The sequence below is a fragment of the Hyla sarda genome, chromosome 9, assembly GCF_029499605.1.
Source record: "Hyla sarda isolate aHylSar1 chromosome 9, aHylSar1.hap1, whole genome shotgun sequence".
Classification (NCBI taxonomy): Eukaryota; Metazoa; Chordata; class Amphibia; order Anura; family Hylidae; genus Hyla; species Hyla sarda.
In genome coordinates this window covers 16645780-16673721 of record NC_079197.1, presented here as the reverse complement: position 1 = coordinate 16673721, position 27942 = coordinate 16645780, and the positions used below count along the sequence as shown (strand labels likewise).

General features: G+C 44.3%; 1 protein-coding gene across 1 annotated transcript in view; it reads right to left on the bottom strand.

The window, feature by feature from the left end:
• Positions 1–27942, bottom strand: part of COL27A1 (collagen type XXVII alpha 1 chain) — a 341158-nt gene that overhangs the window by 250488 nt on the left and 62728 nt on the right. Inside the window, exons 5-9 of the mRNA XM_056540545.1 lie at positions 25076–25129; positions 13545–13598; positions 9553–9606; positions 3315–3359; positions 1451–1504 (exon numbers count right to left, since the gene is read on the bottom strand). Of these exons, the coding sequence (XP_056396520.1) occupies positions 1451–1504; positions 3315–3359; positions 9553–9606; positions 13545–13598; positions 25076–25129 (261 nt within the window). The remainder of the gene's footprint in view (positions 1–1450; positions 1505–3314; positions 3360–9552; positions 9607–13544; positions 13599–25075; positions 25130–27942) is intronic.

Sequence of the window (27942 nt, the reverse complement as noted above, 5' to 3'; positions counted from 1 at the left end):
GTCAGACAGAAAAGAACAACTCAACTTCAACAGCTGATAAGTACTGGAAGGATTAAGATTTTTAAATTGAAGTAATTTACAAATCTGTTTATCTTCCTGGAGTCAGTTGATTAATAAACACTATAGTCGGCCTGTACCCCACCTGTAAAGGCAGAAAACAGAGGGCAGGGGATTGCATTGGGAAGATCTGTGGCAAAGATTTGTCTGATCTCTTGTAACTTGTGTTATTTAAAGTGTACCTGTCGTCAACAAAAACTTTTTATATAATGTAGATAATAGCATTATAGGTATATTTGTAATATACATTGGTTAACAAATGTGTATATTTTTGTCCCTACAGCTATTACATGTGTGTCTCTATGAGGAGTCCAAATACAGGAAGTGTGGGTGGACAAGGAGGACTCTGTACACTGAGGCCAAGCGGGGCTCTGTACACTGAGGACAAGCTGGGCTCTGTACACTGGGGACAAGCAGGGCTCTGTACACTGAGGCCAAGCGGGGCTCTGTACACTGAGGACAAGCGGGGCTCCGTACACTGAGGACAAGCGGGGCTCCGTACACTGAGGACAAGCGGGGCTCCGTACACTGAGGACAAGCGGGGCTCCGTACACTGGGGACAAGCAGGGCTCCGTACACTGGGGACAAGCAGGGCTCTGTACACTGGGGACAAGCAGGGCTCTGTATACTGAGGACAAGCAGGGCTCTGTACACTGGGGACAAGCAGGGCTCTGTACACTGGGGACAAGCAGGGCTCTGTACACTGGGGACAAGCAGGGCTCTGTACACTGGGGACAAGCAGGGCTCTGTACACAGAGGACAAGCAGGGCTCTGTACACAGAGGACAAGCAGGGCTCTGTACACCGAGGACAAGCAGGGCTCTGTACACCGAGGACAAGCAGGGCTCTGTACACCGAGGACAAGCACGGCTTTGTACACCGAGGACAAGCGGGGCTCTGTACACCGAGGACAAGCGGGGCTCTGAACACCGAGGACAAGCGGGGCTCTGTACACCGAGGACAAGCGGGGCTCTGTACACCGAGGACAAGCAGGGCAGTGTGCACTGAGGCTCTATAACATGCTCCTGGCTGACACATCAGGATGATTGACAAGCCAGGAGCCTGCACAGATCCCCGCTTGTCCCGCCCTCACTTCCTGTTTTTGGACTCCTCATAGAGACACAAAGACAATAGCTGCAAGGATAGCATTTTTTCACCCAAAAATATACACAATTTTTAACCAATGTATATTACAAATATACATATAATGGTATTATCTACATTACTGTGTATAAAATCTTTTTGTTGATGACAGGTACACTTTAAAATGAAGAAATTATAGAGTAAGGCTTATTTTTTAACAAAAACACCTCTGTATCCACAGCTACCTGTCTATCTATCACCCAGAACCCGGCATAGATAACCTGCTCACAGCATGGTAAGATTTACTGCACCTGCCTGCCAGGATAACCTTTGGCCCCCGGACTTCCTTCTGGTCCTCGTTCTCCCTGTAAGAGAAATGAGACTTCATGAATACTCATTGATGAAGAAAAATGCCCCTTTAACCCTCTGCAAGCCCCCAAAACCAGGAATACACGAGAAGACGCTCTCCTTACCCCTAAACAAATACTAAACTGAGAGGAGTTCCTTTAAGGTGTCTGCTAAATCTTTATCTATAACACATGGAAGGGTTCGGGGCCTTTACTCTCTGCCAAGATGCCTTAAAGAGTCAATGGCCTCTCGAAACAACCCTACTATTCATTTCCATCCCCGAGTAGCAGAACTTATCCAAACATGAAGGGGGGTGGGGGGGGGGGGGGAGTGCGGGGAACAAGAGGGTTACAGTGTGAACATTAATCCTGTCACTGGCCCGGAGGCTAGGGGTTAATAGACGGATTAGGCATAACACTGAGTGCTGGCGATTTCCACTAACGTCACGTCAGAAAACACACGTTTATTCTGTATAATTCTGAATGTATTCCTGCCTGTCCGCTTCAGAGCACTCCAGAGACCGGCTAGAATCAGCGTTTCCCAACCAGGGTGCCTCCAGCTGTTGCAAAACTACAACCCCCAGCATGCCCGGACAGCCTTTGGCTGTCCGGGCATGCTGGGAGTTGTAGTTTTGCAACAGCTGGAGGCTCCCTGCTTGGGAAACATTGACATAGACAATGATTACAGCTCCCAGCAGATCTTTCTTACATGCTGCTGGTAGTTGTAGTTTTCCAACAGCTGGAGGCACCCTGGTTGGGGAACAATTAAGTACACTAACTGTGAACAGAGCCTTAAACTTTATACCAGGGTACCTACAGGTGCCGCAAAACTACAACTCCCAGCATGCCCGGACAGCCAATGGCTGTCCGGGCATGCTGGGAGTTGTAGTTTTGCAACAGCTGGAGGCCCCTTGGTTGGGGAACACTGACATACACTAACTGTGAAGAGAGCCGTAAACTTTATACCAGTGTCTCCCAACCAGGGTGTCTCCATCTGTTCATGTTGGCTGTACGGGCATGCTGGGAGTTGTAGTTTTGCAACAGCTGGAGGCGCCCTGGTTGGGGAACAATGAAGTACACTAACTGTGAAGAGAGCTGTAAACTTTATACCAGTGTCTCCCAACCAGGGTGCCTCCATCTGTTGACGTTGGCTATCCGGGCATGCTGGGAGTTGTAGTTTTCCAACAGCTGGAGGCGCCCTGGTTGGGGAACAATGAAGTACACTAACTGTGAACAGAGCTTTAAACTTTATACCAGGGTTCCTACAGGTGCTGCAAAACTACAACTCCCAGCATGCCCGGACAGCCGTTGGCTGTCGGGGCATGCTGGGAGTTGTAGTTTTGCAACAGCTGGAGGCCCCTTGGTTGGGGAACACTGACATACACTAACTGTGAACAGAGCCGTAAACTTTATACCAGTGTTTCCCAACCAGGGTGTCTCCATCTGTTGACGTTGGCTGTCCGGGCATGCTGGGAGTTGTAGTTTTGCAACAGCTGGAGGCCCCCTGGTTTGGAAACAATGGGCTAGATGGATTCCTACGAGGGAAGCAGCGGCTGTAATACTGCAGCCCCTCATGGCAGAACGTGTAGGACGGGATTAGGAACCACACATCCGAATACAGGAAAACCGCTTTCCATGACCCGGGCAATGTAAACTATCACAACGACGTGATCCCAAAGCAGAGGAGCCGTACCTTCATACCTCCATGACCCTCCTCAATAAAGTCTCCATACATTTTATTTTAGGTATATTTATAGTCACCTGTACTACATAGCTGACCAATAAATGCATTGTGCCTGTCATTTACAACAGGGGGCGCTCATCTTACCGGTTCACCAGGATGACCTTGGGGTCCGGGATAACCCTTCTGTCCCTAGAAAGAAGCAATAAGTCACACAAGTAGTTAATAAACATAAACAGAGAATAACCTCTCTCTGTAATAAAGGAATAAGCATGTAAGTTTGGTGTTTTTGATTTTCACACCCCCCGCCCCCCCATGACTGCTTACACGGCACCACTGGGTGTTGTAGGGTCAAAGCTGCTACCGCAACCTCACAAGTACATACGGAGATCAAGACGTGCCAACATGCAGCCTTAAAGGGGTACTCCGCTGGAAAACATTTTTTAAATCAACTGGTGCCGGAAAGTTAAATAGATTTGTAAATGACTTCTATTTAAAAATCTTAATCCTTTCAGTACTTATCAGCTGCTGTATGCTCCAGAGGAAGTTCTTTTCTTTTTGAATTTCCTTTCTGTCTGACCACAGTGCTCTCTGCTGACACCTCTGTCCATTTTAGGAACTGTCCAGAGTAGGGGAAAATCCCCATAGCAAACCTCTCCTGCTCTGGACAGTTCCTGACATGGATAGTGGTGTCAGCAGAGAGCACTGTGGTCAGACAGAAAGGAAATTCAAAAAGAAAAGAACTTCCGGTGGATGTTACAGCAGCTGATAAGTACTGGGAGAATTAAGAATTTTTTAATAGAAGTAATTTAAAAATCTGTTTAATTTGCTGGCACCAGTTGATTTAAAAAAAACATTTTCAACAGGAGTACCCCTTTAGGCTAGGTTTCCACTTTTTTTTTTTTCTGGCGTTTTTGCCTTTTAGTGGAAATTGCATTTTTTGGGCCCCTTTGGCGTTTTTTTCTAAATTTGCTGAGTACCAAAAAAAAATGTGTTTAATAAATGTGTGTTTTTAACTTTTTTTCTTTATTTTTAACATTTCTTAGGTAGTACTACTACTCCCAGCATGGAGCACACTGTTCCATGATGGGAGCAGTAGTTCATGTTGTACTAATAGACAGATCTCCCCGGGTGTCAGGAGTGACACCCGATGCGATCATCCTATCTATTGCAGAGATGCGGAGCGGCTCTATACAGCGCTCACATCTCTGCTCTGTACTCCGGCCAGTGATGTGAATAGAATCACAAACGCCCAGAGTGGGGATTGTACGAATGGTGGCAGCTAGAGATGAGCGAACTTACAGTAAATTCGATTCGTCACGAACTTCTCGGCTCGGAGTTGATGAATTCTTGCATAAATTAGTTCAGCTTTCAGGTGCTCCCGTGGGCTGGAAAAGGTGGATACAGTCCTAGGAGACTCTTTCCTAGGAATGTATCCACCTTTTCCAGCCCACCGGAGCACCTGAGGGCTGAACTAATTTACGCAGGATAAGTCACCAACTGCCGAGCCGAGAAGTTCGTGACGAATCGAATTTACTGTAAGTTCGCTCATCTCTAGTGGCAGCCAATCACTGCTCTCAGAGGGAAATATGAAGTGATGTTCTTATTCATATCACTGGCCGGCCGGAGTATAGTGCAGAGATGCGGAGCGCAGGAGAAAGCCGCTCCGCATCTCTGCAATAGATAGACGATCGCATCTCAGGGATGAAGGATGATCTGGGTGATCTGTCCTTAACTGCAGGTACTACTGCTCCCAACATGGAGAACACTCAGTTCCATGCTGGGAGCTGAAGTACCTGCATTCATAGACAGATCACAGCGAGTGTCACTTCTGACACCTGTTGCGATCTGTCTATTAATGCAGGTACTACAGCTCCCAGCATGGAGCAGATTTAAACCCCCATAAACTATCCCCAGGAGGACAAAGTTGATAGAAATTACAGTTCATGCATGCCTTTTGCTGCTTTCTAGCAGGTTTAATTGGGCTAAAAAATGCAACAGTCGGATATCCCCTGTATGTCAGCGCTGGGACCGCTATGTGATTGACACACAGGTCCCAGCACAAAGGCGCCTTATTCTTATATGTGGGTGGCGAGTTTTCTACTGTAAAAGATTAAACAGTGCCCGTTCTCCTGTGCACAGCGGTGATGAAATGCGGGCGGGCAGCTCTCACAGAAAGCGCTCGCTCCCCATGGGCGGCATAATGCAGTAGCGGAATGAGTTGGCTGCGCACATTGCATCACCGCTGTGCACTCTAGGAAGACAGGTGAATGGGCGGGCGGCTCAATCCGCTACTGCATTATCCCGTAGGGACCAGAGAGAGCGGGCGCTTGCTGTGGCCGCCCGCATCGCATCACTGCTGGGCACAGGAGAATGGCCACTGTTTATGCACCACCCGCATATAAGAAGAATTAGGGCCCTATGCGCTGGGACCTGTGTGTCAATTACACAGCGGTCCCAGCCCTGACATATAGGGGATCTCTGTATACTGACTGTAGCTGACTAATAAAAAAAGCATTTTTTTAACCTAATTAAAGCTGCTAGAAATCAGCAAAAGAAATGCTTGAACTGTCATTTCTAACAACTTTGTCATCCTAGGGCTAGTTTATGGGGGTTAAAATCCATGACAGTTGCGCTTTAAGGAAAGATCGCTCCGGGTGTCACTCCTGACACCCGCTGTGATCCTCCTGTATAATGTATAGATGCAGGCGGCCGGCCGCTCTTCTATGGTCCCCTGCACGGACGTGTATAAACACCTATTCATATTTCCCACAGAGAGTTTTGATTGGCTGGACCAATCTGGCCAATCACAGCTCTCTGCGGGAAATATGAATAGGTGTATATATACGTCAGTGCAGGGGACCATAGAAGAGCGGCCGGCCGCCTGTATCTATACATTATACAGGAGGATTGCAACGGGTGTCGGAAGTGACACCCAGGGCGATCTGTCAATAAGTATATGTACTACTACTCCCTTCATGGAACACAGAGCGGCAATGCAGGGTCTTGTTTGGGAGATCGCGGGGGGTCCCAGGGGTCGGACCCCTGCGATCAGATACTTATCCCCTATCCTGTAGATAGGGGATAAGTTGTCTTTTGCTGCAGATGTCCTTTAAAGGCTGAGGACTACCAGGGTTGTCACAATAGGGCAAATTTATTATTGGTTTTTAAGTAGGTTTTGGCAAAAAAAACACAGAAAACTCTGATATCACCCATGTGGGGCCAGCATTAGATAGCGTTTATACACAGCATGTAAAAATCCATGACATTTCTGCCAAGATTAGGGTCCATTCACACTATTGGGGAGATTTATCAAAACCTGTCTAGAGGAGAAGTTGCTGAGTTGCCCATAGCAACCAATCAGATCGCTTCTTTCATTTCTGAAAAGGCCTGTGAAAAATGAAAGAAGCGATCTGATTGGTTGCTATGGGCAACTCAGCGGCTTTTCCTTTGGACAGGTTTTGATAAATCTCCTCCTATGTATTTTCCAAGTTGAATTCCAGTGCAGCAGCTTCCCATTGTTTTTAATGGGATTCTGCTGCACCATTTACACTACAGAATTTCTCCTGCAGATGTTCCGCCGTGGAATTTCCAGATCCCAGACTCTTTAGGAGCAGTCCTAGCTCTGACTGATTCAGTCTCAGGGCAGAGATTCTGTAGTGTGAATGGGCCCTTGGAGCAGTGTTTCCTAACCAGGCTGCCTCCAGCTGTTGCAAATCTACAACTCCCAGCATGCCCGGACATGCTGGGAATTGTAGTTTTGCAACAGCTGAAGGCACCCTGGTTGGGAAACACTGCCTTAGAGCATCAAATCTGATTTTTTCTGAGAGTGAATGAAGCCAGAAGTGGATTCCACACGGGATAGGAAATTTAAAGGGGTACTCCGGTGGAAAGAATTTTTTTCTTAATCAACTGGTGCCAGAAAGTTAAACAGATTTGTAAATTACTTCTATTAAAAAATCTTAATCCTTCCAGTACTTATGAGCTGCTGAATACTACAGAGGAAATTATTTTCTTTTTGGAACACAGAGCTCTCTGCTGACATCACGACCACAGTGCTCTCTGCTGACATCTCTGTATGAACTGTCCAGAGCAGCATATGTTTGCTATGGGGATTTTCTCCTACTCTGGACCGTTCTTAAAATGGACAGAGATGTCAGCAGAGAGCACTGTGCTCGGGATTCAGCAGAGAGCTCTGTGTTCCAAAAAGAAAAGTATTTCCTCTGTAGTATTCAGCAGCTAATAAGTACTGGAAGGATTAAGATTTTTTTAATAGAAGTAATTTACAAATCTGTTTAACTTTCTGTAACCAGTTGATTAAAAAAACAAAAAACAAGTTTCCACCGGAATACACCTTTAAAGGAAGGACTTCTAACTCCCTGTCAGCTGGATCCACTTCTGGTTTTGAATAAAATAATATCATAGGGGATAAGTGTCTTATCAGAGGAGGTCTGACTGATCTTCAGAATGGGGTCCCAAGCCTTCCATCGGAATAAAGCAGCAGCCAATGGGCATTGCCGTACCAATCATTGTCTATGGAAGCTGCCGGAAATAGTACAGAGTAACCTTTGGAGGCTCCCATAGACAATGAATTGTATGGCACTGCTCACACTCCACTACTATTTTGACAGAAGACTTGGGACCCCATTCTAGAGATCACAGGGGCCCCAGTAGTTGGACTCCCCCCCCCCTCACTGTGTGTATTATCCCTGTACTGTGACATCCCTGTGTGTATTATCCCTGTACTGTGACATCACTGTGTGTATTATCCCTGTACTGTGACATCACTGTGTGTATTATCCCTGTACTGTGACATCACTGTGTGTATTATCCCTGTACTGTGACATCACTGTGTGTATTATTCCTGTACTGTGACATCACTGTGTGTATTATTCCTGTACTGTGACATCACTGTGTATTATCCCTGTACTGTGACATCACTGTGTGTATTATCCCTGTACTGTGACATCACTGTGTGTATTATCCCTGTACTGTGACATCACTGTGTGTATTATCCCTGTACTGTGACATCACTGTGTATTATTCCTGTACTGTGACATCACTGTGTGTATTATCCCTGTACTGTGACATCACTGTGTGTATTGTCTCTGTACTGTGACATCACTGTGTGTATTATCCCTGTACTGTGACATCACTGTGTGTATTATCCCTGTACTGTGACATCACTGTGTATTATCCCTGTACTGTGACATAACTGTGTGTATTATCCCTGTACTGTGACATCACTGTGTGTATTATCCCTGTATTGTGACATCACTGTGTGCATTATCCCTGTACTGTGAGATCACTGTGTGTATTATCCCTGTACTGTGACATCACTGTGTGTATTATCCCTGTACTGTGACATCACTGTGTGCATTATCCCTGTACTGTGACATCACTGTGTGTATTATTCCTGTACTGTGACATCACTGTGTGTATTATCCCTGTACTGTAACATCACTTTGCCTAGGACCCTATATTTATGTTATGCTCAGTTTAATCTGTGCTGGTGTTTTCCCACATGAGCCTAATGTTTTTAACCCCCCTCCCAAATCTGTAAACTGTTGAGGATTTTTAATGCAGAATGATAAATCTAACTCATATGTACACTGTCTAGTCTAAATTTGCACCATCTGCTCTAAGTTTAGACCATTTTTTTTCTCGGCATACTTTAGGCCAATGTTCCAAAATGTTGGTGTATTTGCGGCGCATGGCACCTCATTTTAAGCCATGACCGTTTCTGCTCATGCCATGCTCCTTTTTCAATAAGCCACGCTTCTTGTCAGATGAGGCACAGATTTAGTTTCTCTTGGGTGCACTTTGCTTAGTTAATGTGTCTTATTTGTTGTGCAACATAAATCTGGCACAAGCCATGAATAAAGGATAGGGGATGGCACTGCTGAGACTCTACAATGACATTTATAGGAGCCATAAGTTGTGTGGTGGGAAAGGACTCCAACCAGTTATACTCCAACCAGGTATTGCTCTGTCCCAGATGCAGAGTATGCATACAAATATAAATCAGGAAGATGTAGAAAGGGTTCGGCACTCACCGATGTTGGTATCTTGTCTCTTCAACAATTATCAGATGATACCACGAGGAAGCTGTTTGTGGGTGCACCGGACACTCGATGCGTCAATGAACAGCATCGCCCTGGGATCATCGGATGCATGGAAAACGCAACAAAATACCAATATAGGTGAGTGCCGCACCCTTTCTACATCTTATTGATTATTGATCTTATTCTGCCGCATTTCAAGCCATAATTCTGGCACAATCGCCTTAGTAAATCTGGGCCACTGAGCGTTGAAAAACTCTGCAACAGCAGGTCATACATCACATCATCATCTTTCAGAAAGTATTAAAGGAAAACCAACTCACCTTTCGACCCAGGGGCCCAGGAACACCCGTCAGACCAGCCAATCCAGGGTCTCCCTAGAGAAGGAAAACAATAAGTACATTAATTACAGGAAATGTGGCCAAGTACCAGGACAAGCGAGTAGCTGTGATCCTTGTAAAATATATCTTCGTTATTAATGTCAGCCTTCTTGTGTAACACATTATGTTATTTGGTCTAATAGAACAAGAGATTTATAGATCCTGCAGGAAGCTGGTGGCAGAACATTGCCATTGTTAAAGGCCCAAAACATATGTCTCAATCCTATTAAATATTCCAAGGAGGAATTCGGCATATGAAATAAATGAGCCCTAACTCAGAGAATGCAAAGGAGAACAATATGTCATTTCGTATAAATTGGGATATATCATGCTGAAAGAGGAAGCAGCCATCTCCTCTTCATAGTGTCTGTAAATTGTGCAGCATCAAAATGTCTTCTGCTAGGTACTGCGGGCTTCCATATTATATCACTGAAGAAAAATATATGTACATTCTAGCTGAGTGCCCGTGGTTCCTGTTCTTCCTACCTAAATCTTGTGGGAAAGGAAAAACAACAATTACGCTCTTGTTCTCATATCCTGTCCTCATACCTCTTCTTCATAGCCCGACCTCATATTCCATCCTCATATCTGACTTCATATCCGGATCTCATATCTCCACATCATATCCTGTCCTCATATCTCCACATCATATCCTGTCCTCATATCTCCACATCATATCCTGTCCTCATATCTCCACATCATATCCCGTCCTCATCTCACCACATCATATCCCGTCCTCATATCTCCACATCATATCCCGTCCTCATCTCACCACATCATATCCCGCCCTCATATCTCCACATCATATCCCGTCCTCATCTCACCACATCATATCCCGTCCTCATATCTCCACATCATATCCCGTCCTCATATCTCCACATCATATCCCGTCCTCATCTCACCACATCATATCCCGTCCTCATCTCACCACATCATATCCCGTCCTCATATCTCCACATCATATCCCGTCCTCATCTCACCACATCATATCCCGCCCTCATATCTCCACATAATATCCCGTCCTCATCTCACCACATCATATCCCGTCCTCATCTCACCACATCATATCCCGTCCTCATCTCACCACATCATATCCCGTCCTCATCTCACCACATCATATCCCGTCCTCATATCTCCACATCATATCCCGTCCTCATATCTCCACATCATATCCCGTCCTCATATCTCCACATCATATCCCGTCCTCATATCTCCACATCATATCCCGCCCTCATTATCACCACATCATATCCTGTCCTCATCTCACCACATCATATCACGTCCTCATATCTCCACATCATATCCCGTCCCCATATCTCACCACATCATATCCCGTCCCCATATCTCACCACATCATATCCCGTCCCCATCTCACCACATCATATCCCGTCCTCATCTCACCACATCATATCCCGTCCTCATCTCACCACATCATATCCCGTCCTCATCTCACCACATCATATCCCTTCCTCATCTCACCACATCATATCCCGTCCTCATCTCACCACATCATATCCCGTCCTCATCTCACCACATCATATCCCGTCCTCATCTCACCACATCATATCCCGTCCTCATCTCACCACATCATATCCCGTCCTCATCCCACCACATCATATCCCCTCCTCATCTCACCACATCATATCCGTCCTCATATCTCACCACATCATATCCCGTCCTCATCTCACCACATCATATCCCGTCCTCATCTCACCACATCATATCCCGTCCTCATCTCACCACATCATATCCCGTCCTCATCTCACCACATCATATCCCGTCCTCATCTCACCACATCATATCCCGTCCTCATCTCACCACATCATATCCCGTCCTCATCTCACCACATCATATCCGTCCTCATATCTCACCACATCATATCCCTTCCTCATCTCACCACATCATATCCCGTCCTCATCTCACCACATCATATCCCGTCCTCATCTCACCACATTATATCCCGTCCTCTTCTCACCACATCATATCCCGTCCTCATCTCACCACATCATATCCCGTCCTCATCTCACCACATCATATCCCGTCCTCATCCCACCACATCATATCCCGTCCTCATCTCACCACATCATATCCCGTCCTCATCCCACCACATCATATCCCGTCCTCATCTCACCACATCATATCCCGTCCTCATCCCACTACATCATATCCCCTCCTCATCTCACCACATCATATCCGTCCTCATATCTCACCACATCATATCCCGTCCTCATCTCACCACATCATATCCCGTCCTCATATCTCCACATCATATCCCGTCCTCATCTCACCACATCATATCCTATCCTCATCTCACCACATCATATCCCGTCCTCATCTCACCACATCATATCCCGTCCTCATCTCACCACATCATATCCCGTCCTCATCTCACCACATCATATCCAGTCCTCATCTCACCACATCATATCCCGTCCTCATCTCACCACATCATATCCGTCCTCATATCTCACCACATCATATCCCGTCCTCATCTCACCACATCATATCCCGTCCTCATATCTCCACATCATATCCCGTCCTCATCTCAACACATCATATCCCGTCCTCATCTCAACACATCATATCCCGTCCTCATCTCACCACGTTATATCCTGTCCTTATATTCCAACATTATATTCCATCCTCATATCTGACTTCATATCCTGACCTCATATCTCCACATCATATCACATCCTTATATCCCAACATTATATCCCATCCTCATATCGGACTTCATATGCTGAGCTCATATCTCCACATCATGTAATGTCCTCATATCTTTTCCTTATATCCCCACATCATATCCCGTCCTCATCTCACGACATCATATCCCGTAATCATCTCACCACACCATATGCCGTCCTCATATCCCATCCTCATACCCTGACATCATATCCCCACACCATATCACGTCCTTATATCCGTCCTTATCTCACCACATCATATCCCATCCTCATACCCTGACATCATATCCCGACCTCATATCCCTACATCATATCTCATCATTATATCCTGCCCTAATATCCCGACCTTATTTCCCAACCCCATATCCCGCTCTCCTATCCAGACCTCATATTTCCACATCATATCCCGTCCTAATATCACATCATATCCCCACACCATATCACGTCCTCATATCCGTCCTTATCTCACCACATCATATCCCATCCTCATACCCTGACATCATATCCCGACCTCATATCCCTACATCATATCTCATCATTATATCCTGCCCTAATTTCCCGACCTTATTTCCCAACCCCATATCCCGCCCTCCTCTCCAGACCTCATATTTCCACATCATATCCCGTCCTAATATCCCATCCTCATATCCCCACAACATATCCCATCCTCATAGCCCCACAACATATCCCATCCTCATAGCCCCACAACATATCCCATCCTCATATCTCCACCCCAAATACAGTCATCCTATTACCTCATCATACCATACATTATCCCCACCTCATATCCTGACCTCTTACCCCATTCTCCATATCTGGGCCTCATATTCCAACCTCATGTCCTGTCCACCACACTAACTATTCTCTGCACCTGCCTGCATGACAGCCGGCAGCATGTTTAAAAGTCCCGGGCAATCTCTGCAGCCCAAGAGTAACATGATCAGGAGATGTACCGGAAGTCCCATAGACTTGCATGGGAATTTTAGACCAAAATCACAACCTTCTCAAATGGGGTTGGGTTAGATATGGATTTAACTCTACTATATTTTTGGTTGACATATAAAAAACATGTGACCAAGTTTCATTAAAATATCACCAGCAATTTGGAACACTCAACAATAGAAAAAAAATATATGCTATAAAATAAAAGGAAACTTGTTCTAGGCCTCAGCAGGACGTGGCATCACTTCCTATTAGCGCCTGCCAAGGATCTGACTAAAGAGAGAAAAAAAGATAACTTGATAAGAATACCTTCAATCCATTCATGGCTTTTCCTGGAGAGAGGCCAGGATCACCCTTTTGACCCTGGAAAAAAAAAACAGAATAAATAAATGGTGAATAAAAATAGAAAGAAGAGGAGATCCCCGTTGTAGAATGACGTCACATTATCCACTTATAGTTATATGATCACACACTCTTCTATATTTACAAATGTAATAATACTGCAAAAAAGACTCATTGCAGTAAAGCAGTCGTATCCAAACTGCAGCCTTCCAGATGTTGCAAAACTACAAATCCCAGCATGCCCGAACAAACTTTGCATAGATCAGTAGTACAAGCGATTATGAGAAACTTTCTAATACATCTTTTTAGATAAAAATGCTTCTTTCTCCTGTTAGCAAGCCTTTTCCCCTTTCTTGTAAAAGTGTATTCCACTCTGAAAATCAGCTCAGTTTTGTCCTGTGTTTGCAAGACAAACAATACAAGTCTATGGAGCGGAGATGAGGGAGCTCCGACCACTAGTAAAGCAGTGGTCTCCAAACTGCGTCCCTCTAGATGTTGCAAAACTACAACTCGCAGCATGCCCAAACAAACTTTGCATAGATCAATAGTACAAGCGATTATGAGAAACTTTGTAATAGATCTTATTAGATAAAAATGCTTCTTTCTCCTGTTATCAAGCTTTTTCCCCTCTTCCAGCCCCTCTGCTGTAAAAGTGTATTTCTCTCTGAAAATCGGCTCAGTTTTGTCCTGTGTCTGCAAGACAAACAATAAAAGTCTATGGAGCGGAGATGAGGGAGCTCCGACCACCAGTAAAGCAGTGGTCACCAAACTGCGTCCCTCTAGATGTTGCAAAACTACAACTCCCAGCATGCCCGGACAGCCGTTGGCTGTCTGGGCATGCTGGGAGTTGTAGTTTTGCAACATCTGGAGAGCCACAGTTTGGAGACCACCGCAGTAAAGAATCTGTGACAGGATGTAAAAATCAGCATCTTGTTCATACAGTGCAGAATTGATGCATATTTTTGATGTCAAAACAAGGATTGGATTTAAAAGTTAGGACTAAGGCTATGTTCACACGGGCATATTTGTTCTTTTGATTTCATAAAGACTTCGCAATTTTTGCAAGCAAATAGTCCTGTTAAAAGGTCCTTTAGGGGGGGCCATGCAGCACCAAACCCCATTTCCACTTCCTTTAATAGACACTGTCATTAGAACAAACTCTGCATAGATCAACAGTACAAGCGAATATGGGAAACATTGTAACATATCTTATTAAACAAAAATGCTTCTTTGTCCTGTTATCAAGCTTCTTCCCTCCCTCTCCTCGTTCCTATGAGACTGTATTCCACTCTGAAAATCAGCTCAGCTTTGTCCTGTGTCTGCGAGACAAACAATGCAAGTCTACGGAGTGGGGAGGAGGGAGCTCCGCCCACCAGCTCTGGGAGAACTGCAAATTATAGATGAAGCCTGCAGAGCTGATATCTGCTGAAAAATATTGTATACAAGTTATATTGCGGCCAGAAAGAGTGTCATTCCCCATGTACACACAGGATAGCTTCTTCTGAAAAGTCCCCTGAAATGACAGGTACACTTTTATGATGGGGCAGAGAGCTCATAACGCATTTTGCCTGATCATTAAATGGGCAAGCTGTTTATTTGATTTATGCATAAGGACGCTAGAGAGAGTGTCTGAAGTAGAATATACTGGGAGGATAACCACAGCGTCCATATGGAAAACATGCAGTAATGTAGGGAGGAAGCCGTCATGATCTGGAAGCTATTGTAATTATTTTAAAAGGGAAAAGAAACGATTGCAGAGATAGATTCAGATATGATCAGTAGCACACATACAATTCTCACATGCTGTAATGTCACAGGGTGTTACCATTTTACACCAACTCTGAGGCCGTGTTTAACTTCAAAGATTCTTTTAATAATCTCCATAAGCAGCTTTTTCCTTAACCCCTTAAGGATGGGACGGAACCATTTTTTACCTTAATGACCAGGCTCTTTTTTTTTTAAATTTATTTATTTATTTTTTACATGTATCTCTTTAAATGGTAATAACTTTAGAACGCTTTTTCTGAGCAGAGCGATTCAGAGATTGTTTTTTTCGTGACATATTGTACTTTATATAACTGGTGCATTTTTTGTTGACAAATGCAGCATTTTTTGTGGAAAAACTCCAAAATATTGTGAAAAACTTGAAAATGTAATTTTCTGTGATGGGCAGAGAACATTTTCTGTGATGGGGGGAGGGGAGAGAACATTATCTGAGATGGAGAGAGAGCATTATCTGTGATGGGGGAGGAGAACATTATCTGTGATGGGGGAGGAGAACATTATGTGTGATGGGGAAGAACATTATCTGTGATGGGGGAGGAGAACATTATGTGTGATGGAGGAGGAGAACATTATCTGTGATGGGGGAGGAGAACATTATCTGTGATGGGAGAGAGAACATTATCTGTGATGGGGGAGGAGAACATTATCTGTGATGGAGGAGGAGAACATTATCTGTGATGGAGGAGGAGAACATTATCTGTGATGGAGGAGAACATTATCTGTGATGGAGGAGGAGAACATTATCTGTGATGGAGGAGGAGAACATTATCTGTGATGGGGAGAGAACATTATCTGTGATGGGGAGAGAACATTATCTGTGATGGCGGAGAGAACATTATCTGTGATGGGGAGAGAACATTATCTGTGATGGGGAGAGAACATTATCTGTGATGGGGAGAGAACATTATCTGTGATGGCGGAGAGAACATTATCTGTGATGGGGAGAGAACATTATCTGTGATGGGGAGAGAACATTATCTGTGATGGGGAGAGAACATTATCTGTGATGGGGGAGAGAACATTATCTGTGATGGGGGAGAGAACATTTTCTGTGATGGAGGAGGAGAACATTATCTGTGATGGAGGAGGAGAACATTATCTATGATGAGGAGGAGAACATTATCTGTGATGTGGGAGGAGAACATTAACTGTGATGGGGGAGGAGAACATTATCTATGATGGAGGAGATCATTATCTGTGATGGGGAGAACACTATCTGTGATGGGGAGAACACTATCTGTGATGGGGAGAACACTATCTGTGATGGGGAGAGAACATTATCTGTGATGGGGAGAGAACATTATCTGTGATGGGGAGAGAACATTATCTGTGATGGGGAGAGAACATTATCTGTGATGGCGGAGAGAACATTATCTGTGATGGGGAGAGAACATTTTCTGTGATGGAGGAGGAGAACATTATCTGTGATGGAGGAGGAGAACATTATCTGTGATGAGGAGGAGAACATTATCTGTGATGGGGGAGGAGAACATTATCTGTGATGGGGAGGAGAACATTATCTATGATGGAGGAGAACATTATCTGTGATGGGGAGAACATTATCTGTGATGGGGAGAACATTATCTGTGATGGGGAGAACATTATCTGTGATGGGGGAGGAGAACATTATGGACAAAGTCACAGCTTCATATATACTAACGGTCTCAAACTGTGGCCCTCCAGATGTTGCAAAACTTCAACTCCCAGCATGCCCGGACAGCCAACGGCTGTCCGGGCATGCTGGGAGTTGAAGTTTTGCAACATGTGGAGGGCCATAGTTTGAGACCGCTAGTATGTACTTTCCTCCTGTGGCTGAGTAAGATATACTGTATGTTCTATGAATATTGACACAGACACCATCGTCACATCTGCTCAATGAATCTCTGTGCAAATGAAGGCCCCAGAGGTTTGTGGGAATAGAGAAATTTGCCAAAGTTTGCAATACTTTCTATAATTATTATGGAATTCTGAGTAGATGGCTGGTCCCGGGTTAATTCCCGGTTACCCTTTCCTTGCTGGCCGCCGTACACCATCTTAGCGGTGGGTCTGTAACACATCCCAATGATAACCCAAGCTGTTGTCGGCTCGGAGGGCTCCATTCTCAGCAGATATAGACTTATAATCTTTCCAGCTTCCCATAAATTCTCCCGAGCTCGGTAATGAGCTTTTCTTGGATGAGTGTGAGGCCGGCGGGTGATCTGACACAGACGCACTGTATCTATGAATGAATGTCCGTGGGCGCTGCCAAGCTGCGATGGGTAATCTCCTCGCCGGCTGCTGATATCATAGCACCGCTGGCTGGCACCTTCCCAGGACTGTAAAAGCCCAATCTTCTTGTTTGCTCACTTTTAACCCTACGCCGATTAAATCTAGAAGCATTTCTATTTGTAACATTCTTACTTTGGCTTAAAGGGGTATTCCAGGAAAAAACTTTTTGATTTTTTTATTATATATATATATATATATATATATATATATATCTCAACTGGCTCCAGAAAGTTAAACAGATTTGTAAATGACTTCTATTAAAAAATGGAGTTGTTGTTTTCTGTCTGACAACTGTGCTCTCTGCTGACATCTCTGCTTGTCTCGGGAACTGCACAGAGTAGAAGAGGTTTGCTATGGGGATTTGCTTCTAAACTGGGCGGTTCCCGAGACAGGTGTCATCAGAGAGCACTAAGACAGAAAAGAACAACGCAACTTCAGCAGCTCATAAGTACTGAAAGGATTAAGATTTTTTTTATAGAAGTAATTTACAAATCTGTTTAACTTTCTGGAGCCAGTTGATATATATAAAAAAAAGTTTTTTCCTGGATAACCACTTTAAAGTGTTTTGATTATTTGAGTCACTGACTTGAGGAACCGTGTTTAGCTGATATTATATATGTATTTAGGTGCTTTAAATTAAAGGGGTACGACACTGGAAAACATTTTTTTTAATCAACTGGTGCCAGAAAGTTAAACAGATTTATAAATTACTTCTATTTAAAAATCTTAATCCTTCCAGTACTTATCAGCTGCTGTTTGCTCCAGAGGAAGTTCTTTTCTTTTTGAATTTTTTTTTTGTCTGACCACGGTGCTCTCTGCTGACACCTCTGTCCATTTTAGGAACTGTCCAGAGTAGGAGCAAATCCCCATAGCAAATATATGCTGCTCTGGACAGTTCCTGGCATGGACAGAGGTGTCAGCAGAGAGCACTGTGATCAGACTGGAAAGAACTACACAACTTCCTCTTGAGTGTACAGCAGCTGATAAGTACTGGAAGGATTAAGATTTTTTAATAGAAGTAATTTATAAATCTGTTTAACTTCCTAGCACCACTTAATTAAAAAAAAAAAATGTTTTCCAGTGGAGTACCCCTTTAAGGAAAACAGTGATCCGTATAAAATAAATGGAGTGTTATCTTATGTTGTACCCTCGGGTGCCCTGATTCCAACCTTGTTTGTATTTTTTTGCTATTTATTGCCCCCTGCATATAAGGACTTTATTATTTCGGTGACTTTCCGAACTTTCTCTTGAGTAGTCAGGTAGGTGTTAACTTAGGGGATGTGAATATGAGGATCAGGGCATAAATTAAGGTTAGGGGGGGGTGTAAATATGAGATGGGGGGGTTCAGACCCAGGAGGTGCAAATATCAGACTAAGTAGATTTAAATCAGGCTCAGGGGGTGTAAAAGGTTAAGGGACATGATTCAGGCCGAGAGGGGTGGAGGTTAATATGAGACTGAGGGGGCGTGAATCAGACTTACTCCTTCAACCCTCATACTCACACCCCAAAGCCTTATACTCATACCCTATAGCCTCGTATTCGCCCCCCAATAGCCTCATACTCACACTCCCATATTCACACACCCTGAGCCTCATATTTACACTGCCATGGCCTTATACCCACACCCCAAAGCCTCATACCCACACCCCATAGCCTCATACCCACACCCCATAGCCTCATACCCACACCCCATAGCCTCATACCCACACCCCATAGCCTCATACCCACACCCCATAGCCTCATACCCACACCCCATAGCCTCATACCCACACCCCATAGCCTCATACCCACACCCCATAGCCTCATACCCACACCCCATAGCCTCATACCCACACCCCATAGCCTCATACCCACACCCCATAGCCTCATACCCACACCCCATAGCCTTATATTCATACCCACACCCCATAGCCTTATATTCATACCCACACCCCATAGCCTTATATTCATACCCTATAGCCTCCTACTCACGCCCCCTCAGCCTCCTACTCACGCCCCCTCAGCCTCCTACTCACGCCCCCTCAGCCTCCTACTCACGCCCCCTCAGCCTCCTACTCACGCCCCCTAAGCCTCCTACTCACGCCCCCTCAGCCTCCTACTCACGCCCCCTCAGCCTCCTACTCACGCCCCCTCAGCCTCCTACTCACGCCCCCTCAGCCTCCTACTCACGCCCCCTCAGCCTCCTACTCACGCCCCCTCAGCCTCCTACTCACGCCCCTCAGCCTCATACTCACGCTCCTCAGCCTCATACTCACGCTCCTCAGCCTCATACTCACGCTCCTCAGCCTCATACTCACGCTCCTCAGCCTCATACTCACGCTCCTCAGCCTCATACTCACGCTCCTCAGCCTCATACTCACGCTCCTCAGCCTCATACTCACACCCCCTCAGCCTCATACTCACACCCCCTCAGCCTCATACTCACACCCCCTCAGCCTCATACTCACATCTCCAGCCTTATATTATATTTACACCCTCTGAGCCTGTTTAATGCCCCTACTTGACAAGAAGGTCATATTCACCTGACTATTCATTCTTATATCTTTGGAATGGAGGATCATAGGAACAAAAAACAAAAAAAAAAAAAATCAGGGCACCAGAGGCCACAAAATACTATAAAAAGGTTTTGTTGATTTGTTTTAATGTCAAATGTAAAAAAAAAATGTTTAATAAAGACTTATATGTATAAAAGATCAAAGTTATTGTTCCCCTACGCCCTGGTATGGTGAGATCCTTCCATAACATAGACCAGTGTTTCCCAACCATGGTGCCTCCAGCCGTTTCAAAACTACAACTCCCAGCATGCATGCCTTGGATGTCCTATGTTAGGAAGCTTTCAAGACAAACCCAGATCAGCACAGGTGCTCAAGTCAGATTATCACTGGGCAACAGGAATAGGTGACAGTCTGCTTAGATCAATGCTTCCCAAGCAGGGTGCCTCCAGCTGTAGCAAAACTACAACGCCCAGCATGCATGCCTAGGATGTCCTATGTTAGGAAGCTTTCCAGACGAACCCAGATCAGCACAGGTGCTCAAGTCAGATTATCACTGGGCAACAGGAATAGGTGACAGTCTGCTTAGATCAATGCTTCCCAAGCAGGGTGCCTCCAGCTGTAGCAAAACTACAACTCCCAGCATGCCCGGACAGCCTTTGGCTGTCCGGTCATGCTGGGAGTTGTAGTTTTGCAGCAGCTGGAGGCACCCTGCTTGGGAAACACTGACATAGACAGAGTATATAGAACTCTTACTGTGCACTATAGTTGGTAGATACACAGGGATCTGGCTGCCAGCCCTGCTTTATCACACTGATCCCTTCCTGAAAGAGACAAGTTATGTCTGCACCGATAATTTATAACGTCAACTTGGCTGCAGGAGAAGAACATCGTGAAGACGTGGGGATGAATGCTATAGAACAACCGCGAAGGGGAAAATGTTACAAATAGAGCCCCAGATCTGGCACCCGCTAACTGACACGACCATTACATTGCCAGGCACATTCTTGATCAATGGACTTATTGAATTAAAGCCACCACTAGATGGTGCTATACACAGGCTGGGGGCCTTTCCATTGACTGCGGATGAGACTGAGCAACTGTTACAGACCAGTCTGAAGAATAAGACCCATCTGGAGGTGTTTAGAAGCCTGTTATCTGTATAGGGGTTATCCCAAGATTTAAACTTAAAGGGGTACTCCCGTGGAATTTTTTTTTTTTTTTTTTTTTTTTTTTAATCAACTGGTGCCAGTTAACTTAAACAGATTTGTAAATTACTTATATTAAAACATCTTAATCCTTCCAGTACTTTTTAGGGGCTGTATACTACAGAGGAAATAATTTACTTTTCAGATTTCTCTGATGTCATGACCACAGTGCTCTCTGCTGACCTCTGCTGTCCATTTTAGGAACTGTCCAAAGGAGGAATAAATCCCCATAGCAAACATATGCCGCTCTGGACAGTTCCTAAAATGAACAGCAGATGTCAGCAGAGAGCACTGTGGTCATGACATCAGAGAAATCTAAAAAGTAAAGCATTTCCTCTGTAGTATATAGCCCCTAAAAAGTACTGGAAGGATTAAGATTTTTTTAATAGAAGTCATTTACAAATTTGTTTAACTTTCTGGCACCAGTTGATTTAAAAAAAAAAAAAGTTATCCACGGGAGTACCCCTTTAAAGGAGTACTCCAGCCCTAAGACATCTTATTCCCTATCCAGACCACCGCTGGGGACCCCCGCAATCTCTCAAACAGCACCACCCACCTGTCTCAGCTGCACGAAGCAATGATCGCTCCGTGTCTGCAGCCTCACGACCACAGGGCCGGAGTATCGTGATGTCACGACCCCGCCCCCTTGTAACGTGCCGCCATGCCCCCTCAATGCAAGCCTATGGGAGGGGGCATGACATCACAAGGGGGCGGAGGCGTGACCTCACAAAACTTCGGCCCCATGGTCGTGAGGCTTCAGACACGGAGCGATCATCGCTTTGTGCAGCTGAGACAGGTGGGTGCTGCATGAGAGACTGTGGGGGACCCCCGCGATCAGACACCTTATCCTCTATCCTTTGGAGTATCCCTTTAACACCTATTCACAGGGTAGGGGATAACCAGCTGATTAGCAGGGGTCTGACTGCAGAGACCCCCACCGATCACAAGTACGAAGGTCTCTTGTCCTCCAAGTGAATGGAGCAGAAGATACGGAAAGAGTGTCAGCGCAAATGCGATGGTGGTGATGCACATGGCCGCAAGCAAAAAATACAGTAGTGAGAACATCCAAGCACTCACCAAGTCCGATGCAATGATAGTAGTGTTTATTTACACCTGTTCATGATACAGGTACAGACGGGACGCATTTCGGTAAAGCACGGCTTCCTCAGCTGTCTTAGAGACGGGGGCCTGCTGTGCTGAAACGCGTCCTGTCTGTACCTGTATCATGACCAGATGTCAATAAACACTGCAAATTCGGAAAAAACATGAACACTTACTGGGGAATTGTAAGTCATTTTGTGTGAACAGGATTTTTACGTAATACAATAGCGGCGGCAAAACCACAGCATAAGTACCCCTTTAAGCCCTAAAATGTTTTATTTATACAGTTATCACTTGTCTGGGAACTAGTGCTCATGGAATATTTCATGAGATGCTTCCGCCAGAATTTTCCAGGATGCACAATTTGGCACCAAAATCGGCAATTTTGGCGCCAAAAAAATACAATATGGCTGCGATCAAAAAAATTGGCGAAAAAAAAGTGTCATTAATATTTGTGTATCAGAAATGACGGGAGTTTTTGAATATCAAACCCACTGTGTAAGCATTACGGGAGTATTACACTCAAAAAAAGCTGGAAGACCTCACAAGGAGATTAAAGGGGTACTCCGGTGGAAAATTATATATATATATATTTTTTTTTTTTTATGAACTGGTGCCAGAAAGTTAAACAGATTTGTAAATGACTTCTATTAAAAAATCTCAACCCTTCCTGTACTTTTTAGCAGCTGTATGCTACAGAGGAAATTCTGTTCTTTTTTTTTATTTATTTTTTGTCTTGTCCACAGTGCTCTCTGCTGACACCTCTGTCTGTGTCAGGAACTGTCCAGAGCAGGAGAAAATCCCCATTGCCAACCTATGCTGCTCTGGACAGTACCTGACACGGACAGAGGTGTCAGCAGAGAGCACTGTGGACAAGACAAAAAAGAAATTCAAAAAGAACAGAATTTTCACTGTAGCATACAGTTGCTAAAAAGTACTGGAAGGGAAAATATTTTTTAATAGAAGTCATTTACAAATCTGTTAAACTTTCTGGCACCAGTTGACTTATAAAGACCTAAAAAAAAAAAAAATTTGTTTTCCTCCGGAGTACCCCTTTAAGCTCTTCACTTTTGGAAATGCTTTTTTTGTAGAAATATCCTTAAAAATGACCACACTCTGACATTTGCCCTTTGAATTCCTTTGTTGGTCAAATAGGCTTGAACTTTGCAGATGTAAAACTAATGCACATTCCTGCAGTTGCCACCATTTGTCCAGTTTGTTTTTGGACACTTGCCAGTTGTATTTTTAGGAATACGCTGTTTCGGGAGAACAGACAAAAAGGTTTTCAGGGACCAGCATCAACTGTCACATTGTAGTACGGGGACTTTCTTCCTGGTTGCACCGGAACACCTCGTGCTTGTAGGATACTGGTGGGACCCTGGTAGGGTTGGCACCTTTCTTGCAAAAAAATACCGGTCATTGTAATTTGCATAATTAATTGTATATGCGTAACATCACAGGATACACATATGCGGGGGGGATTTTGTCCTATTTTGTCCCCTATAACTTATTTGTTTCTCCTTATACGGGCCTGTGTGATCGCTCATTTTTATGCGCCCCTATATGTAGTTTTTAACAGGACCATTTTTGTTTTGATGTGACTTTTTGATCGCCCCTTTTTTTTATTAAATTCGGAAGTTGCAGTTAGTTTCTAACTACAACTCCCAGCATATCCTGATACAGCCTGTGAGTCAGCAGTTGCCCTAAACGAAAACTACAACTCCCAGCATGTTGGACTATATAGTAGTATATAGTATAGGTCAGCGTTTCCCAACCAGGGGTGCCTCCAGCTGTTGCAAAACTACAACTTCCAGCCTGTTGGACTATATAGTAGTATATAATATAGGTCAGTGTTTCGCAACCAGGGGTGCCTCCAGCTGTTGCAAAACTACAACTCCCAGCATGTTGGACTATAAAGTAGTATATAGTATAGGTCAGTGTTTCCCAACCAGGGGTGCCTCCAGCTGTTGCAAAACTACAACTCCCAGCCTGTTGGACTATATATTAGTATATAATATAGGTCAGTGTTTCCCAACCAGGGGTGCCTCCAGCTGTTGCAAAACTACAACTTCCAGCATGTTGGACTATAAAGTAGTATATAGTATAGGTCAGTGTTTCCCAACCAGGGGTGCCTCCAGCTGTTGCAAAACTACAACTCCCAGCCTGCTGGACTGTAAAGTAGTATATAATATAGGTCAGTGTTTCCTAACCAGGGTGCCTCCATCTGTTGCAAAACTACAACCCCCAGCATGCCCGGACAGCCAACGGCTGTCCGGGCATGCTGGGAGTTGTAGTTTTGCAACAGCTGGAGGCACTCTGGTTGGGAAACACTGGTATAGTATATGGTGCAACATTCCGGGAATTGGAGGATTGGTTGGATAAATACCGGCCATTGCATTGCCGGTATTTTTAATATAAAAATGCCGGCAGGGCGGCCAAAATACCAGCTGTGCCGGTAAAATACCTAGACCCTGGTGGGACATTGTTACTGACTGCAGCCTGTGATTGTAGGATACTGGTGTTTTATGGGTTAATGCACTGTTATACTGGTGTTACATGTGGAGCAGTATGGCAATGTGTGAACACGCAGAGGTTAAATACATAGGTTTATACTTATAGAAGGCTATGCAACACAAATACTAACCTTTGGACCAGGGTGTCCGGGTGGGCCAGGATTTCCATGAGGGCCAGGAGGACCCTAGAAATAAAAGGAAAGAAAATAAGATGTTTATTGTTGTATCTTCAAAGACAGAAATAAAAGGTTGATGATACGGAAATAATAATATCCACTAAACTGCAAAGAACAATGGGGAAGATTTATCAAAACCTGTGTGGAGGAAGGGTGGTGCAGTTGCCCGTAGCAACCAATCAGATCCCTTCTTTAGTTTTTCACAGGCCTTTTCAAAAAAGAAAGAAGGGGTCTGATTGGTTGCTATGGGCAACTGCACCACTTTTCATCTGCAAAAATCAAATAACCAGCAGACTATTTTTTGTCATTACATGAAATCACCTGTGTACATACATTACATTACTTATCCTGTATTATACTCCAGAGCTGCACTCACTATTCTGCTGGTGAGGTCACTGTGTACATACATTACTTTACTTATCCTGTATTATACTCCAGAGCTGTACTCACTATTCTGCTGGTGAGGTCACTGGGTACATACATTACATTACTGATCCTGAGTTATATCCTGTATTATACTCCAGAGCTGTACTCACTATTCTGCTGGTGAGGTCACTGTGTACATACATTACATTACTTATCCTGTACTGATCCTGAGTTATATCCTGTATTATACTCCAGAGCTGCACTCACTATTCTGCTGGTGAGGTCACTGTGTACATACATTACTTTACTTATCCTGTATTATACTCCAGAGCTGTACTCACTATTCTGCTGGTGAGGTCACTGGGTACATACATTACATTACTGATCCTGAGTTATATCCTGTATTATACTCCAGAGCTGTACTCACTATTCTGCTGGTGAGGTCACTGTGTACATACATTACATTACTGATCCTGAGTTATATCCTGTATTATACTCCAGAGCTGTACTCACTATTCTGCTGGTGAGGTCACTGTGTACATACATTACATTACTTATCCTGTACTGATCCTGAGTTATATCCTGTATTATACTCCAGAGCTGCACTCACTATTCTGCTGGTGAGGTCACTGTGTACATACATTACATTACTGATCCTGAGTTATATCCTGTATTATACTCCAGAGCTGTACTCACTATTCTGCTGGTGAGGTCACTGTGTACATACATTACATTACTTATCCTGTACTGATCCTGAGTTATATCCTGTATTATACTCCAGGTCTGCACTCACTATTCTGCTGGTGGAATCACTGTGTACATACAGTACAGTGAGGGTTACGATGCGGTGAGGAGTGTAGACTGCAGTTTCCAGAATGTAAATCACCAGCAAAATGGAGAACACATTTCAGGACTAGAATACAGGCGGAAGCTCAGCAGATAAGTAATGTAGTGTAGTCATTAGTGACCTCTGCTCTATGGATAAATTATTTATCACTATAAATTGTGAAATGGTGGTTTCTGGGCATGCTCCGTGACCTTTAAAAGGGTCATTTCACAAAATTAGGAATTAGAAGAAAAAAAAACACAAAAAAAAATTTTTTGTTTACCATAAAAAATTATATTTTAACTGCCGGATACACCCTAGTTAGGAAACACTGGTTTCTGCAAACATAAAGCATGACTGGCATAGACCAGGCATGCTGGGAAATGTAGTTTTGCAACAGCTGGAGGCACCTTGGTTGGGAAATACTGGTCAATGCCAACACAGAGCATGCTCAGCATAGATCAGGAATGCTGGGAGTTGTAGTTTTACAACAGCTGGAGAAACCCTAGTTAGGAGATACTGGTCTATGCAAACACAGCGCATGCTCGACATAGACCAGGCATGCTGGGAGTTGTAGTTTTGCAACAGCTGGAGACACCCTGGTTCGAAAACACTGGCCTATCCAAACACAGAGCATGCCTGGCATAGATCAGACATAGATCGGGCACAGAGGAGCCCAAAAGTTCCCCAAACAGAACTCATGCACCCTTGACTGTCACATGAGTATAGGAGGATTAGCGAGATTCCTAATGTCAGATTTAAAGGGGTATCCCAGGCCAAAACTTTTTTTTATATATCAACTGGCTCCGGAAAGTTAAACAGATTTGTAAATTACTTCGATTAAAAAATCTTAATCCTTGCAATAGTTATTAGCTTCTGAAGTTGAGTTGTTTTTTTCTGTCTAACTGCTCTCTGATGACTCACGTCCCGGGAGCTGTGCAGTTCCTATGGGGATATTTTCCCATCATGCACAGCTCCCGGGACGTGACATCATCATTGAGCAGTTAGACAGAAAACTTCAGAAGCTAATAACTATTGGAAGGATTAAGATTTTTTAATAGAAGTAATTTACAAATCTGTTTAACTTTCCGGAGCCAGTTGATATATATAAAAAAAGGTTTTGCCTGGAATACCCCTTTAAAAATAAATAAAAGAATTGGCACCAGGCTGCATTGTGTTATTTATATGCATACCTTATTATTTTAGTTTTTGGCGTCCTGTTTTCGCAATAACCCCCCCCCCCCCCCCCCCCCATGGGATCGCTATATGACAGAATCATACGGTCTGTCCTAAAAATGTATTTTAAGGCAGGAATGGATGTACAAGGATGTGCAAAAATCTTTCTTCCTGATGTACATCTGCACACACTATATCATATTTCGTTATTGAAAACAAAACACGCAAGGGCTACGTCCCCCGAGACATCATTACATACCCCTCCTTATGCAGTATGTCTGCAGTACGGTTAAGGGAATTAAAACAATGAGAAAACTGTCCAAACCCCAAACTCATCCAAAATGGCTTTCCAATGCTCTGAGCCGATACGGAGACTGACCCTTGACCCCACGACTGACTCACCATTACCGTAGGCCCGGTTACCATGGACATATCAAACAGCTACAAGCTGCAG